The sequence below is a fragment of the Trachinotus anak genome, unplaced genomic scaffold (genome assembly GCF_046630095.1).
Source record: "Trachinotus anak isolate AG129_WGS33_773 ecotype Australia unplaced genomic scaffold, CSIRO_AGI_Tana_v1 ptg000025l, whole genome shotgun sequence".
Lineage (NCBI taxonomy): Eukaryota > Metazoa > Chordata > Actinopteri > Carangiformes > Carangidae > Trachinotus > Trachinotus anak.
Window position 1 is genome coordinate 11,129,083 of NW_027273876.1, and position 16,115 is coordinate 11,145,197.

General features: G+C 40.2%; 1 protein-coding gene across 3 annotated transcripts; it reads left to right on the forward strand.

Moving 5' to 3' along the window:
* The first annotated feature begins 1,471 nt into the window (after nucleotides 1-1,471).
* znf281b (zinc finger protein 281b) lies at nucleotides 1,472-8,801 on the forward strand. Of its 3 annotated transcripts, none has more exons than XM_071462521.1 (7): nucleotides 1,472-1,688; nucleotides 3,974-4,501; nucleotides 4,665-4,778; nucleotides 4,966-5,088; nucleotides 6,040-6,133; nucleotides 6,262-6,380; nucleotides 6,807-8,801. In XM_071462521.1, exons 2-7 carry the CDS (start codon nucleotides 4,046-4,048, stop codon nucleotides 8,433-8,435), a joined length of 2,535 nt encoding a protein of 844 aa, XP_071318622.1. In that variant the 5' UTR covers nucleotides 1,472-1,688; nucleotides 3,974-4,045; the 3' UTR covers nucleotides 8,436-8,801. The 3 variants fall into 3 exon arrangements, with proteins under 3 accessions (XP_071318622.1, XP_071318624.1, XP_071318623.1); XM_071462523.1 differs by having other exon boundaries at nucleotides 1,475-1,688; nucleotides 4,966-5,089; nucleotides 6,050-6,133; XM_071462522.1 differs by lacking the exon at nucleotides 1,472-1,688 and adding an exon at nucleotides 1,695-2,020.
* Nucleotides 8,802-16,115: the final 7,314 nt, after the last annotated feature.

Sequence of the window (16,115 nt, forward strand, 5' to 3'; positions counted from 1 at the left end):
ATGATGAGTCAACTCAAATGAAATTCAACAAGAGTGTAAGATAATAAGGTTATAATTATTAAATGAGCACTCCATTGTTTCATGCTCCCCCGAAGCAAGATTTAACCCACATGCCAGGAAATCACAACTTTCAGTCATTAAACTGATACCTGGAAATTAAGTCAGTGATTAAAGATGTGTTGTTCTGCACTATGACTGTTTTTGCTGTTGATTCGTGAGGTAAAAATCCAAACACTGTGTTATCTTCTTCTAACACTTGCTGATATGTAATATCAAATTTTAAAAAATGCATCAGTGGGAAAAGAAAAGCTTTCAAGAATTATTATGCAAGGAATCAAAATAACCAGTTCTACTCAACCACAGGTGTAGCGCCTCGGCATTTCAAAGGAAAGGACACTCTTATTACCTGAATCCATCACACACCAACAGAAGCTTTTCTCTTCGATCTAAGGAATAAAGTTCCAAGAAGACAGACTCAACATTTACCACTGCAATAAAAAAATAAAAAATCTGAACTGGTGATAAAACAGTCACATTTAAGCTCACTTCTTCATGTGTGGATTTTGTCACGGATTAACTTGAGTTCAAACGGCAAAAGCTGGGTGCCTAAATTAACGTCTAGAAAGATATTTGACACAGAGAGATCTTTTGCAACACAGGGCCACACGATTGATATTGTACTTTAGTCATGCAAGTTCCCTGATGACATTTGTGATGCCTCCAGTAATCTATAACCAATTCACTGTGAAGCTTTTCGGAGGTGTCTGCTTTGCACGGTTGGTAATCCCTTGCTGTATTTGTTCACTGCATGTGGTCTACTTGAATGACAGGCACAAACGCATTATCCATAGTTACCGTTCAGTTAATTAACGCCAATCATCACAATAAACCTCAAGAAATTAAACTTCAACAAAAATAAACCTAATCTTATTCTGTTAAAGGTGTTAACTCTAAATTTTGACACACTGACCCTCTTACAAGACCAGGTTACAAGGTTGATGTCATGTTTTTAGTTGATATTGCACTTTAGTTGTGCAAGTTTTCTAACAAATTTTATGAAAATCTGAATGTTTTTCTTTGGGAGGCCCCAGGGGCCGTTGCCCAGTTCCAGCGGCACAACCCATGGTCTCATGTTGCTTGGCCTGATGGAGATGATCTAAATGATATAAAATGGCGTACAGGTTTTGAATTTGGGGAAGAGAAAGAGAATTGAAGCATTCCTTTCTACGTTCATGTGAAACAAATCTGTGCAAGCCATCTTGCATTAGGCAATGCTGTGAGGCAGTAGGCCTAAACATGATAATATATATCATGCAATCCTATTAAAAAATGCAACCTAAAGAAACAACAGTGAGTTCAGTGATCTGAAAAACATTTTAGCACAAAGGTCAAATTTGTGGCAGGGCTATTGCACTATATACCCAATACATGCTCATGTTAATGCGTTCACCTCGGGTCCACCTCCTTTGAGTGTGTTTACATCACTGACCAGTAAGACTCTCTCAAACCTCGGCTGCCTTCGCCTGTCTCCTCTCACGACCCGTCCGCTGCACCCATAATTCCCCGCGCCACGACAAGATGGAAGAAAGCAGCGACCGCCGGAGAACAATGTTTTGGCAATAAAACCCCAAAGCGGCGAATACGGAGACGATACAGGCACGTTTGAAACCAACTGCGGTCATGTGTAGGTGAGTGGGAAACTACATTGACTTTTTATTCGTGGCGAGCGCCCGGTCTTTGTCGAGATTTAGGCGACGGGGACGTCTGGCTCGGCGCAAACGGGAGATGCAGTGAGAGCCAGCATCATTGTTTCTGTTGCATGGGCCGTAATGCGGGTTTTCAGTCGGGGCAGCTAGCTAGCTAGCTAGCTAACTAGCTAACTAGCTAGCTAGCTCGTGGCAGCTTGATTGTTATAAACACAGTCGCCTTAAAGCCTGTGGTTTTATTCAGCTTGGCCGCTGGATCTGGAGTCAACATGCACCGTAAGAGCCGAGGGATGTTTTGCTAGCTCGGCGTGCTGGTGAGCATTATCCCGTTGTAATTACAGCTAATGTTAGCTATCAATAAATAGAGCGCCAGCGTTGCTCGCAGCCAGACAGATTTGATTTCACAAGCGTCATCAAAGCTTGGGAACTGGAGAATGAGCAATTCAAGCCTGACTTCAAAGCAAATTAGCTGTTTAATTTCGCCTTGCCGATGGCTATTAGATTTCCCCCCCTCACTAATTCATGTTATTTGGTTTTAGCGTGTTTCCACCCCCATAGCATCGCCGTTTAAACAGTCATTATGTGCGTTGATAGCGTAAAGTCATGGATCCTTGTTTTAGCGTTAGCTAGCTTGATAGCAACACTGGGTAACAGGCTAAACGTTACTTTACACTGTAACGGATCGATTTAGATAAGTATTGACTACAAAGGGGGTTAATTTCAGCCTCAGTAACTCTGAGTGGTGATCCGACTGTATTTGAATGCGCGATTATTATTTGTAGGACGTCTTGGATGATTGTTTTGATTGAGGACTTGAAGATAACGTTGATTGTGTCTCATTGTTGCTAGCCGGCTAGCTAACTAGGCTAACTATTATGCATCACAAAAGCTCATCCGCTTTCTGTTGAATTCAGTGTCGCGCAGCCAAATGGTCGGCTGGTCTAGACTAAACAATAAATTCTCACCCCAGTCATCCTGCTGCACGTCCCGCTTAGTCTCGACTGAGCCTACCTAAAATCACTGAAATGTCTCGCTGGATTTGACCTAAATATCGTTTGTTTTAGACAAGTGTGGTGAACCGATTAATTTGCCAATATTGGAACCAATGACCCCAGCTTCTGCAGTTACGTTAGGTTATTAGCCAAAGATGGCAAGTGGTGTTGTGCAGAATGAATCAAAGTGTTCAAACAATAGGGATGTTTAGCACAGATTTTATTTTTGGCTGCAATCCAAGTCACATGTGGTGCAAAATGTCGCAAGTTAAACAATACAATATGTAGATTAAATATTACAGATGCAGTCTTTTTTTTAATATATTGTATAAACTAGACTGAAACATTTCAGTGCTGAAACTTGTGTATGATTAAGTGTGGAGATTCACAATTTTTACTGTAAAGACACTAGATTAAACCCCCATACAATATAGACCACTGACACCATTCATCCTTAATGTATGTTTCTTTTTAACCAGATTGTTCTACCAACACCTAGGCACAATTAACCTCATTCATTTATCTTCTGTTAAAATTTTCTTTGAATAAATCTTTTTACTTGATGCACGTTATAGACAATTCTAAGTAATTTCACTTTCAAGCTCAGATGGCTGACCTCATCTTTTTCAGTTGGTGTTTGCTAAAGAGATGGTAATGTTTGGTCTCGCTAACATATTCATGGTATATGGATTCTTAGGTTACCTCAGTAAGCTGTGCCAAAAGTCTTGGTGGTAGGACTGAGATAATGAATCGGAAAGAATAGAAATAGCCTTGATTTTGTTAATAATGTGCACAGTACATTGAGTGTTAAAGTATTATTTTGTCTTCTACACTGATACATAAATCTCTATGAATTATCAGTATTTACTTATTTCACTGTTAAATCTTTTAATATGCTCTTCCATATTTCAGCAAATCTGTATAAAGTGAAGTATAAAATTCAATTTAGAGGTTTCACTTGTTTTTTGTTTTTGGTTTTTTTTCTAACGTAGTGCATTTTGAGCAAAATATTTATCAAGGCTTCCAGTTACTTTATTCAGTGCGTCCGTTAGGTAAAGCCCATTAAATCCAATCAAGTAATTAATGGTTGACTGAGGGGAAATTCTGAGAACACTGTCGTGCATGCAGTACATGCTGTGAAGGTTATGTAGCACTGACTAAATTTACTAACTGGCAATACTTGATGCTAAAATAAAGATAACATGACAGTTACGTTGGATTTTATTTAATTACTAGTATTTAACATTACTTTTTTTTATCTTCCCTCTCTTTCAGGATATTCTCCTCCTGCATTCCTTTTTAGATTTATTGCCCTCCTTCTTCCCTGCACAAAGCAAAAGCACCACCATGAGTATTATCCAAGACAAATTAGGCAATGAGTTTTTGCGCAACGGTGGCATGGACCCTAATTTTGCACCAGGTATGCTTATGTTCAGCCACCTGCCACCAGTCACCAGCTTTACACGGCTGGCCTCCCAGTCCGTCATGGGCGAACTTCCCCAGGAGATGATCCTGAAGAAAGAACGCGACTCACCCCCAGACCACCAGGGCGCCACTGCTGCGAACACAGGGGGCTTCCTCCACAGCATGGGCATTAAGCAGGAGCGGCTAAGTGAGCTGGATTACCGTATGCCCCTTTATGGTGGGGGTGGAGGTGTTGGGGTGAACTGTGCTGGAGGGGGCGCGGGGAAGAGTGGCACTGACATGCCGGACATGTCTTTCGGCAACCACCACCACCAAAACCATCAGAACATGCTCATGCATGACCTCAGCCTCAGCAATGTTCGTTCACTTGGAGAACCGGTGAGCTGCCTTTTTCTGCCTAGTTTCCTGTCTTGTTTCCTTGGTAGTAATTGTAATGCACAGGCTTTTATATATAGACTGTTGTTTACTTTTACAATAGTGATTGCTGCTTCTATTTGCTGTTGACACACTATGGTATACATACTCTGTTATATGTCCTTAGATGCCCGGAAGACCAGGTAAAGATCCAAAAGAGACCTCGGGTAGAAGAGGACGGAGGAGCAACGGAGATGGGCAGGGAGGCAAAGCCCGAAGGAAACGCAACGATGCTGCAAAGGTTAATCTTTTCTCCTCCACTACACCAGAAATATGTGTTTGGTTGAAAATTATCTGCACGTGACAAGAATGGTCTTACACCTTCAATGCTTTCAATCTACAAATGAGTTTGAACTATGCTAACATGCTATGAGAAAGCCAAATCATTTTTACTTGTACCCCTTGTACTCATGTTGTTCTCCTTGTAGGCCATGATGTTGGATGCAGATGGAGTCTGCCTGTCCCCCAACTCAAAACCACATATCTGTGAGCACTGTAATGCTGCCTTCCGCAGCTCCTACCACTTGCGCAGACATGTGCTCATACACACAGGTGAGAGACTTTCGCTGCTTGTTAGTGTTTTACTTTTTCCTTAGGCTTTTCACTGTTGAAATATAGCTCACTTTGCTAAACAGAGCTTTTAATGCAAAAAACCAATTCATGTAAGATGCACACATGACACGTTAAGTCAGAAGCAGAATGGATACCATTATAGAAGGCAGGGTCTGCTTCTTTATAACATAATGTTGTGTCACTAATGCAGCTGACAAATTTTGTTGAAATATCAAGTCCCATGTCCCTTTGGAGGATATCGAAATGTGCAAGTGGGGAAAAGGCCATGTTTCCAAAGCCTGACAAAGGAAATATAAAATAAGATTTACCATTAATAAACATCTCTTGGAACAAAATCAATTTCAGGTAACAAATAAACTGCCCTGCAAGGAATCCTCCAATCTAACTGATCTCCCCTTCACCACAAGTGCTTGAGACTTTATTTAAAACCAGACAATCACTAAAGCCAGGCATGACTCAGTGATTACTCATGTATTTCTGGATGTCTTAGTCATTCTCTTTGCTGGGAATTCCTCACGTGGTTCTTTGAATTTGAACTCATAAATAGTTTCAGTTTTTTGGTTTTTTTTAACAGCCTCAGACAATTTAAAGCTGTTGTTTTGTCCTTATTTCTTCCAAGTATAATTTTATCTGACAAAAGGTCTGTTAAGTATAAAGTATTTAGTGCAGTTTAGACATGTGAAATAATTGTTCTTGTGTAAAACATTTTTTGGGTAGGAGCCCTGTGCTATTCTTAATCTATAATGCAGTCCAGCTTCTTTAACATATCTGTTGATGGTTGGTGTGTAGAACTGTTTATATATGTGTATTCGTCCACCGGGTGTTTTCACAAAAGGCCACAGGTTCCTTGTTATTTTAACCATGTGGTGAACGCAGTTAAGTAGCAGGCTGGGTGTATATTAATGTGGTGAGCGGATGGTTGTACTCTTGATCGCACAGGTGAGAGGCCTTTCCGGTGCAGTCAGTGTAACATGAGCTTCATTCAGAAGTACCTGCTCCAGCGGCACGAGAAGATCCACAGTGGTGAGTTTCTGTACATGGATATATAGTTAATTAAGTGTTAATTAATGCTTTCACTTGGCAGCAGTTTGTCATTTTGTGGAAACCTTACTGGAGTGACACACTAACACTCTCACTGCTGACCTTTGCAGGAGAGAAGCCTTTTAGCTGTGACCAGTGTAATATGCGCTTTATCCAGAAGTACCATATGGAGAGGCACAAAAGGACACACAGTGGCGAGAAGCCATATCGCTGCGATACCTGCCAACAAGTAGGCAACATCTAGTTTGTTTACTAAGTAGCTTCCCACTGTTTTGCCTGTATTTTAAAAATATATTTCTTATTGGTATTTTATGTGTGTAGATTTTGTTACTTTTAAATTGTACTTTATGGAATGGCGTCTATGAGTAATTACCACCATTAGCATGTAAATGGTCCTAAATTTTGTCTTTTTGTTCTCAAGTCATAATCATGCACTCATAGTCTCTTTATAAAGCTTTGTCTCTGTGGTATTAATTGTATCAGAAAGAATCAAGGAATATAATTTTCTCATGAAATGCAACTAGCTATTTACCTCTGCACTACTTTTTCTGTTTTTAAGACAAAAAAATAGCATTTTAAAACGACCACTGTCCATCCAGTGGAAACTAAGCTTATACTTTTCTCCTTTGTCTGTCATCTCTCTACCTACTTTTAGTTTTTCTCTAGAACAGACCGGTTACTGAAGCACAAACGGACTTGCGGAGAAGCCATAAAGAAGGGCCTGGACCCGAGCATGCTGGAGCTCAGCGAAGCGGAACTGGGCCAGGGCAGCTATTCACTCACTCAGGGAAACTCTACCACCTCCGGACGCAAGAGGGCCAAGTCCAAAAACGGTGAGGGCGGTGAGCGCAAGAGGAAGAAGAATGCCTCAGCATCATTGGCAGCAGCCTCATCCTCTGGGGGGATGGCCCGCGACCTGGGCCTGCAGGACTTCAGCATGGAGCACCCCTCAGGCTCTGGCCCCACCATGCAGGGACGTACTCCCAAATTGGTCTTTAAAAAAGCTGGCCGCAAGGGTCTTGACAAGGGCCTGCTCTCTCTGGAAGACAGTGCTGACGGACAAAAACTTCTGGGCCAGAAGCCTGGCCCCATGGATCATGTGGAGGGTTCTGGCCTTGACAACATGGGTTTACTCCAGGGAACCGGGGGCAACAAGCAGGGGCCCACCACCAGCAGCAACTACGATGATGCAATGCAGTTTGTGAAAAAGCGGCGCTACCTCCATGCAGTTAACAGTGACTATGGAGCCGGCTCACTGCACATGGCAACCCAGGGCAGTAGTGTAATCCAGGGCTCCCTGGGGCCCGAGCCCACGCTGGCCATGCTGGACTCGTCGCCTTTGGAACTCAAGCACGACAAGTCGGGCATTCCAGATGAGGTGCTGCAAAGTCTGCTAGACCATTATAGCCATAAGCCAGAGGGGACACACCACCATGACGTGACTTTCGACCTGCCAGACCACCCACACCATGTTGACCTCCAACCAGCAGCCCCTGTTACCCCTGAGTTGGAGGATGACTCACCCAATGGTGGTGACAAGACAGCAGTGATGAGCGAGTACTCAAAATTCCTTCTGCAGGCCCTGGAGCGCACCAGTCATAGTGGGCCCTTCCCCAGCCTTGGTCCAACAGGGCCTTTCCCTCTCCTGTCCAGCAGCTCCAGTCCCACAGGGCCCCTGTTTTCTGACAAACACGTGTACACCACATCCCCTCTGGATTGTGGCTACCCACCTGCTGTCTCCTCCCCATTGCCCATCGTCGCCCCTTCATCAACCTCCTCCTCATCCTCCTCAAAGTCCCACTATGGCATGCTTGTCGGCTCCCCCTCCCAGGCAGGCTACCACCTCAGCTTGGATTCTACCAGCCACCAGCAGCTCACTCCATCCCAGGAGCTGACTGAGCAGTTGGAGAAGCAGCACTCCCCCGGCACCTTCAACCTACCTCCCCAGGACCTGGCTGCCACAGCAGAAGGTCCCAAGGGGCAGCAACCCAAGGCTGGAGGGAGCGCTGCACCCACCAACGGCTCCAGCTACCCAGATCTGTCCCCACTGAACCCCCCTAAAGAAACCACGTACCAGATTGAGAACTTCGCCCAGGCCTTTGGCTCCCAGTTCAAGTCAGGGCGGCGGACCCCTCTGAGCTATGGCAGTGATCCTGGGGCAGAGGTCGACCACCGAATACGGACTCCAGTGTCAGAATTCTCAGGGTATACCAGTTTGTTAGCTGACGTCAGTGAGCCAGTGAGTACAGGATCAAAAACCCCAACAAGCCAAAGTTTCAGATAAGGGTCAAACAAGGTGAATCCAACGGGGGCTGTTCTGTTACTGTCCATACGGTCCCTATGCCCATCCTAATTTTGTTCTCGTAGCAAAGTTTTGTTTTTTAAACACTGCCATTAAATGTTAATACAAAAATGACCAGGGAGGGTCTTCCATGGCCTCAAATGCAATTTTTTAAAATATTCTCATTTTTATTATGTATTTAGTCGCTTAATTTTTGTTTAAGAGTAGTGATTTTGATATGAACATACCGTAGATTTAAATGTAATTTAAAACATTTAGAGGGTAGCGAAAAACTTGCTTGATTTTTTTTTTTTTTTTTTTTAAACCCTTCCCTTCTACTTCTTTCCTGAACCCTTGTGTTTTACCAATCATCATACCATTCATTGTAAAGTAATAATGAATAATGTTGATAAGTTCAATAATAATAACATTTGTGGCAGGGAAAGGCCCAGAATTCAAATGGCAAAAAAAGTATATATTGTCTGTTACAAGAAACGTTTTAACTCAGGAAAATAGGCAAAATTGTGTAATAAGACTTTGTATTATGAGATGCAATTAGCACAGTTTTTACAGGTGTACTTTGAGACTACAAAGCTTTGTTTTTTGTGTTGTTTTTTTTTTTTTTAAACTCGTCAGAACAACAAATTACAATACATGATCATGTTTGGTTTCTACTGCGTGTAGCTTTGTCGAGATTATGGTACTGTTGTGTTAATGTGAAGACATCCACATTTCTTTTGAGAGCCACATGTGTACACGAGGTAGTGCAAATTGTAGTGGAGTTTAGCCCACGGTGCGCCCACAGCATGTTCTGAGGTGAAGAGGATGTTTGAACATAACTGACTGTTGTTTTATCGGCATGCTCTCAGTTGTTGACGTCTGTCTCGTCATGCACTCCTCTGGCTGTGCCCACCAGTGGTCTAAGGCAGCTTAGACAAACGTCTACCCATCACCATCACAGCTGTCTCAGAATACAGTGAACATCCATCCCTGATCTTTTAACATGCTGTTGCTGAAGTGATTTATTTCTTTTTTTTAAACAAGTCACCACTTTTCAGCTCCACTCCTTGCTGTTCCTTTTTGTGTCAATGAAATCAAACAAGCACTTTTTTAAACAAATCATCATTGGAAACAACAACAACCCATTCAATTTGCATATGTGATACATGAGTATTATGCTAAGGATTATTAATATTATTTTAAGAGGAGAAAACTGTGAATGGGGGTTGGGAGGGAGGGAGGGAGGGAACGAGCGAGCGAGCGGTGGATGGGAGGGAGGCATGGATGGTGGGTGGGTCACTGGGAGGGAGGGAGGGGAGGGCTGGATTATTGTTTATTGGGGTTTGATAGGGGTTGACTAGGCATGACCATGGGCATTTAAATGTATTTTGTTGCTTTTTCTCAAGGGTAGAAGAGGGGGGGAGGGCTGGGGCGGGGGATTTTTTTCTTACGGTTTGTCGGGTGATGTTGTAAAAAGATGATTTGCCATAATTTTGTTATACAATATTTTGAGAGTACCTCTTTGTATTTAAGTGTTTTGAGAGACGGGCTGACATGCTGGAACCCTTATATCTTTTATCCCATGGGTATGTTGGTTGCATACCCAAACCCTTTTATTTATTCTCCACCAGCCACAACAGAACTCAGTAGCAGATATATTTTTTTTTTGGCATGTAATCACCGGACCTACACCCTTACCCCGATTCCCTCGTCTTTTTAAATGATTTTTTAACCCCACCATTTTAGTAATTGCAAGAAACTGCTTCAAAAAAAAAAAACAGCTAAGCGACTGAAAAGTTAAGTTATACCCACCTTCCCTCCCCAAAATGCAGCCCTGCACTCACAAGAATAAACAATGGCCTTCTTTGTCTTCCGTGGCTAAAGCCATTCTATCCGGCAGCCAGGGTTGATATTTAATTTAGTTGATTTCCTGTGAGCCCCCCCCCTTTTCCTATGTCTGTGAGCTCCACAGCCAAGAGACTTTGAAGCTGCTCAGATCACAGGGAACAAAGACTGACTGACCAGCCACTTCACTCCAAACACACACTATGCTTTTAAAGGAGAGAAAAAAAGACAATAAGATTGACCTAAATATACCTCATATCACTAAAGCGTAAGAAAGCAGGGACACGCGTTTCATGTATGTAGTGGAAATATTTGTAGTATAGGTTCGACATATTGTATAATCATTTAACACTGCCTGTGTTTACAATTATAGAGCGAATGACTCAAAATGCAAATGTATTTTTTTTTTTTTTTTGTTTTGTTTTCTGTAAAAACATCCACGCCAAGCAGTGTTGCATTCTAGATGCCTCATAGAACATTCATTTTTCTCATGTTATATCCCTTATTTTTGTTACTTGCCATAATGTGTTTTGATATGATCTCTAGAAGGATATTGTTTACAAAAATGTACAAAAACACTAAAAATGTGTGTTCTCAATTTTTTTTTTTGAGTTTTTCTCCAGTATGCATGATAAAGACATTTTTGTATGGCTTTTTTTCTGTCACCTCAATACCAAATTTTGTAGCAAAAGCCTCCCCATTCCTTTGTCTTATTTGTTCTAGACCCCTTGTGATATGATTTCCCAGGCTGTACCTGTTATTGAGCTGATGAACGGATTAGAGAAGCCAATAAAAACTTTTTGTTACAAAAAAAAGTAAGTAGTCTGTGGGTTTTCTGTCAAAAGCACTTGCAAGTTCCTGCAAGAATCAACCTCCAGCTTTCACTTTGTCAGTAGTGGCTCAAAGATGCCCAGGTAGGAATGTGTATTCCAGTTTCCGCTGCTTTGTTGCACATGACCCTGATCTGAAAGAGCTGGTTGCCCGTGTAAATCCTACTTACAAAGCCAGTAGGCCACTGGTGTGGTGAGACGTGTGTTCAGGTTTTATAAAAGTAACAATACAACAATCTGAAAATAACAAAAGTCCTACACTCGATATTTTTCAAAGCAGTAAGTATATCAAAAGCAAAAGTAGAAGTCGTGAACATTTCTTGGTATATTCGGTATTTATGTAAAATCTGAATTTGTTTTTATGTATCCCAAAATCACATTTTCCTTAAAGAGCTTTACAATCTACAAAACTGAGTAACCACGAGTACCCATAAAATTGTACGAAATCACAGTACATCAAAAAATGTAATTTCTTACTTTAGCATTTTTTTTGGACCGTGATGGTATAATACCTCAACAGCATATCAGCTGTTGCATTGTGTTAATGCATGAGTGCACATTCAAGTTGCCTGAGGTCGGGACCCTGCTTTTTTTATTTGTACCATTTTCTTCAATGTACTTCTTACGCCAGCTCTTTAGAATACAGGAATAAACAGGCAGGATGGTGTGTCACCCACCTGATTCAGATGAGGAAAGGCAGCACAATAAACACACAGTGCCAAATGAGGGGTATGTCATACGTTAACAAACTGTGGATTTTATGCAGGCATGCGTACAACAGATGCACCTTGCCCCTACTGTGAGTGAATCAAGTTTACAGTCAACCATGTGATCTGTCCAAGGAGGGGAGTTTTTTTTTTTTTTTTTTAGCTCAATGAAGTCAAATATGCTGTAATTTAGACATGAGGCCTTGTTGCCAGAGGATGGAGCTGTTTTCCTTAAGGAACATTGACAGTTACATCGACGTAAAAACACAAACAGTTCCCCAGAATGTTTGGCATATTGTACAAGTGGCCTCGTCAGTGGGTGCTGGGAAGTCAAAGTTAAATACAGCGTCAGCCTACTTTTGTTTTCACGCAGACTTCATGCTGTTGACACCTGATGCAAAACGCTGTTTCCGAGACACTGACGAGATGCTAGAGTGTGGCAATATTCTCATGGCCCTTGACTTTTATGTGGATTACATAAGCAGCTATAACCCTGTTGTTCTTTGTGGACATCTCAATAGCCTCAATTTAAAAGGAGCAAACTGCTTTCTCTAGCTCTCCACTCAAACATCACTATCACATTTAGTTATAATCAGCCCATAATCATGATCTTTCAGTAACCTTAACCAAGAGCTTTAGTTTGCTGACCTGAATCATACCTAAAATGTAGTTTATTTGCTGTAACCACAAGCCTTCCCTCACCTTAACCATACTGTAGTTGCTATGCACAGACAGAAACTGAAGAGTTTGTAGAAACTGAGAATCTTGAAACGCCGACATTGTTTATAAAACACAGTAAACATTGTCTGGGCTTTTTCAGAATTGTCCAGTATTGACATTCTTGTCTGGAGATAAACAGACACAACCTATTTTTTAGGTCAGTTGTAAATATTTATGCAAATCAGGCTTCCTGCTTTATTTCAGTTGCTTTCCTAATGTAATCGTTTCAAGCATAGATGAGGAGACATTCTACATAAATCAACAACACAGTGTCAACATACAGTTGGACGGCACATTAAGAAAAAAAAAATGGCAAAATGAGTGAAGGAACGGAACAAATGCAGATACTTCCAAACAGAGCATTAGAGATTAATGATGAGTACATCAGGAACATCAAGTTCTAATCACAACTGTCATTGCCAGGAAGGGCAGGTTGGGTGGGGTTAATGGTGGCAATGAACTGTGAGTGACTTTGGACTTAGCAAGGCAGTTATTGCCTGATCGCACGATCACACCTCTGTTGACACTCCTCACGGCAACGTGTTCATAAAACCTGTGAGTGAAAAGCGTAGCTGGGGAATAACTGGTGTATTTATTTGGACATTTACCTGCTTTGGAACAAGTGTTATGATAAGCTAAACCCAATTCAAAAGTTAAAATTTAGTATCTGGAAAAATTAGCAGCTTGATAGTGTAAAACTAATATGTAAAATTAAATCTAATTATATTAATTATATAAAATCTAACATTTCTGTGTAGCCATCTTGAGGAACAGGCATTTGGATTTGTTATAAATAGGACTTGCACGCCTCAATTCTCCACACTATTTCACATAACTCTGTAAAATCTATAAAACTGTTTGTCAGTTTTCACTGGCAAACGCCAAGGATTGGGAGGAAAAGATGAAGAGTGACATCCTTTTTGTTCAGGAAAACAATGGGATGTATGGGAAATTAGTATTAGACACAACTGGTGTGATTTATGTTGAATGTTTCAGGGAAAAGTAAAAACTATTGTTGATATATTATGACAATAATATAATGATATGATCTAATGATCTATTAAAGACTATTTGCAAACATTTTTTCCAATTACGTGTTTACATAATTAAATTTATAGATTATATCTACTAAAATATACATTTCAAAAGTTTCACATTCAGATTTAAGTGTTATTTAAGTGTTATGGGTTCTCATTATTGACATTTTCAGCCTACTTTTACGGATGTTAAACAAACTAATTAATTTATTAGTACTAATTAATGCATGGTTCCAATTGAAAGAGTTCATTTGAACACATTTTTGGAAAGCTGAGTTTTCAGCAATCAGTGTAAATACCAGTGTAGCTTTGATGAAAGTCTAAAACAGAGAATATGTTATTAAGTATGCTAAAAATGTTATTATTAGTTTTACTATTTATGCATTGATGCCTAAAACTGATTTATCAGATGTGTTTTTATTAATCTATTTTACATATTTGTTCAGGTTTTTTTGTTTTGTTTTTTTGTTACCAAAATAGAAACCTGTGTTTTGTGTGTTACTTCACCTTTAGTTAAAAATTTATTCTATCTTTAGGTTATGTCATTTTTCCACTGACACCCATGATGACGTTAAAGTGGCGTAAAAGTTGATTCACGTGTCAATTCTGATAAGTAACTGGGATTAAGGTCAGCTTGGAGATAGAAGAGATGATGGTGGGACGATAGTTTAGTTCCCATTAAATTTTAGACTTAAAAACAGTACTTAAGACTTCTATTCCTAAATAAAGACATACTTTGATATTACAAATGTTCCTCACAATTAAAAATATATATATATTTTTAGCTCTTTTACTGCTTGCACCAGGATTGTATTATCTCATATCTTATGATATTTTTAAATCAAAGGTCACCTTATCCTTCAGCCCACCCTGTTTTATTGGCCACCTAGTTTTCAATAACGCTGTTGTAAGAAGACTCACTCGTTTTCTCAAACAGCAGTTTTAGACTTGTTCGTGGCAGCATTTGGCGTCATGGACATATCTTCTTTTGTTGTGTCGTGTGGACACAGTCATGTTTTAAGTGGGCCTGTGGAGAAATCGTGTTTGTATAGCTTGTCTCAGGGTTAAATGATAATCGGTGGAACTGCAATAAATTCATAAAAACACTGGCAAGGAATGCAGCCTTTGTTCCTCTTTTTCATTACTGTCTCTATCAGTAACTTATAAAGACCAAGGCAGAGATATGCACAGGAAACTGGAAAGTGAACATTGTTATTAATGACAAACTGCAATGCTGCATGAAAAGCAAGTAAAGCACATTGTTATTATACTGTAATATTATTTTTGTTTTTCATTTTTTTGGTAGAAAACTCCCAATTCCATTTTCTATGTTCCAAGCTTTGTAGATAAGTTCAAGGAAAAAAATGGATATATGACATCACTCTGTGCCAGGGTGATGTGCTGCGCTTTATATAGCTCACTGATAATAAATTCTATCAGGAAACTCTTTCCTCTGCTGTAAAGCTCCGTCCTAATTTAACAAAGTGGTATCTTTCCAGCTCTGACAGAGGGTAGAAAGAAGTCACAGTTCTGACTTCAGTTGGCGTTTGCTCCAGGCACACCGCAAATCCAGAACATGTGCTACAAACGTATTTGCTCTTATCAGTGACTCCTTACTGGCATACACCAATGCCTTCTTGTGTTTTTCCTGAACTTTGATTTCAGACAGTTGGGTTTCAAGAACCATTTTACCAGCTTTATACTCAAAGAGTAAAAAGTGGTAATTCTCTACATTAACCCTAGAACACTAACGTCGGGTGATTTTCACCCACACGATTCTTGTCATGTGATTTTCATTGTGTTGCTGCTGTCTGACTTGCATGGGTCCTTGCGTAGCTTCAGGCTGAAATTAAAGAAGAGTACTACAATTTGGCATACAGTGTTGTACTTTTACATAAATTGATGAAAACTATATTTTATCCGGAATATTATACCGGGTAAAATATACCCGACGTTAGTGATGGTGTTACTAATTTTAATATTAGGGTTAAGAAAGTACACATAAACCATTTTAAAACTCCCAATGCAGTCCATAAGTAACTTTCAGTTTAGTTTGGGAGTCGTGATATTTCAAGTAAAGCAGAACTCTTAACATAATGAAGGATTTTAGTGCTGAGAGCTATGTAAAATGACCTGGCATAAAGGAAAACACTGAATGTGTGCAGGTTTCAAATGAGTATTATAAACTCATTTGAAAAAAAATGTGTCATTTCTCGATTATATTTCAATTGCAGGTTTTTGATTGCGGGCCTTCAGATGACCTACTGTACCATTTAGGAAGCTTTAAGATTGTTTTCTGACCCTTGTTTGTAAAGCTGAAACAATTAATTGATGAGTCAATCAGAATATTAATCTGCAACTATTTTGATGATCGATTTACCATTTTAATACTTTTTTTAATAGCAAAAATGCCAAATATTTAGTATTTAATGGTTGCAGCTGCAGATTTGTATCTCTTCTTTGTCTTATGTTATATGTTAGGGCTTCATACTGTTAGTCAGAGAAAACAATTTGAAGATGTTCCCTTAAGCCAAATTTGGACAG

Bases quoted from the DNA above. Each gene is read 5' to 3' on its own strand.
- znf281b (XM_071462521.1), top strand. From the start codon at position 4,046: ATGAGTATTATCCAAGACAAATTAGGCAATGAGTTTTTGCGCAACGGT. The intron at 4,502-4,664 runs GTGAGCTGCCTT...ATATGTCCTTAG, and splicing joins TTCGTTCACTTGGAGAACCG to ATGCCCGGAAGACCAGGTAA. The intron at 6,134-6,261 runs GTGAGTTTCTGT...TGACCTTTGCAG, and splicing joins GCACGAGAAGATCCACAGTG to GAGAGAAGCCTTTTAGCTGT.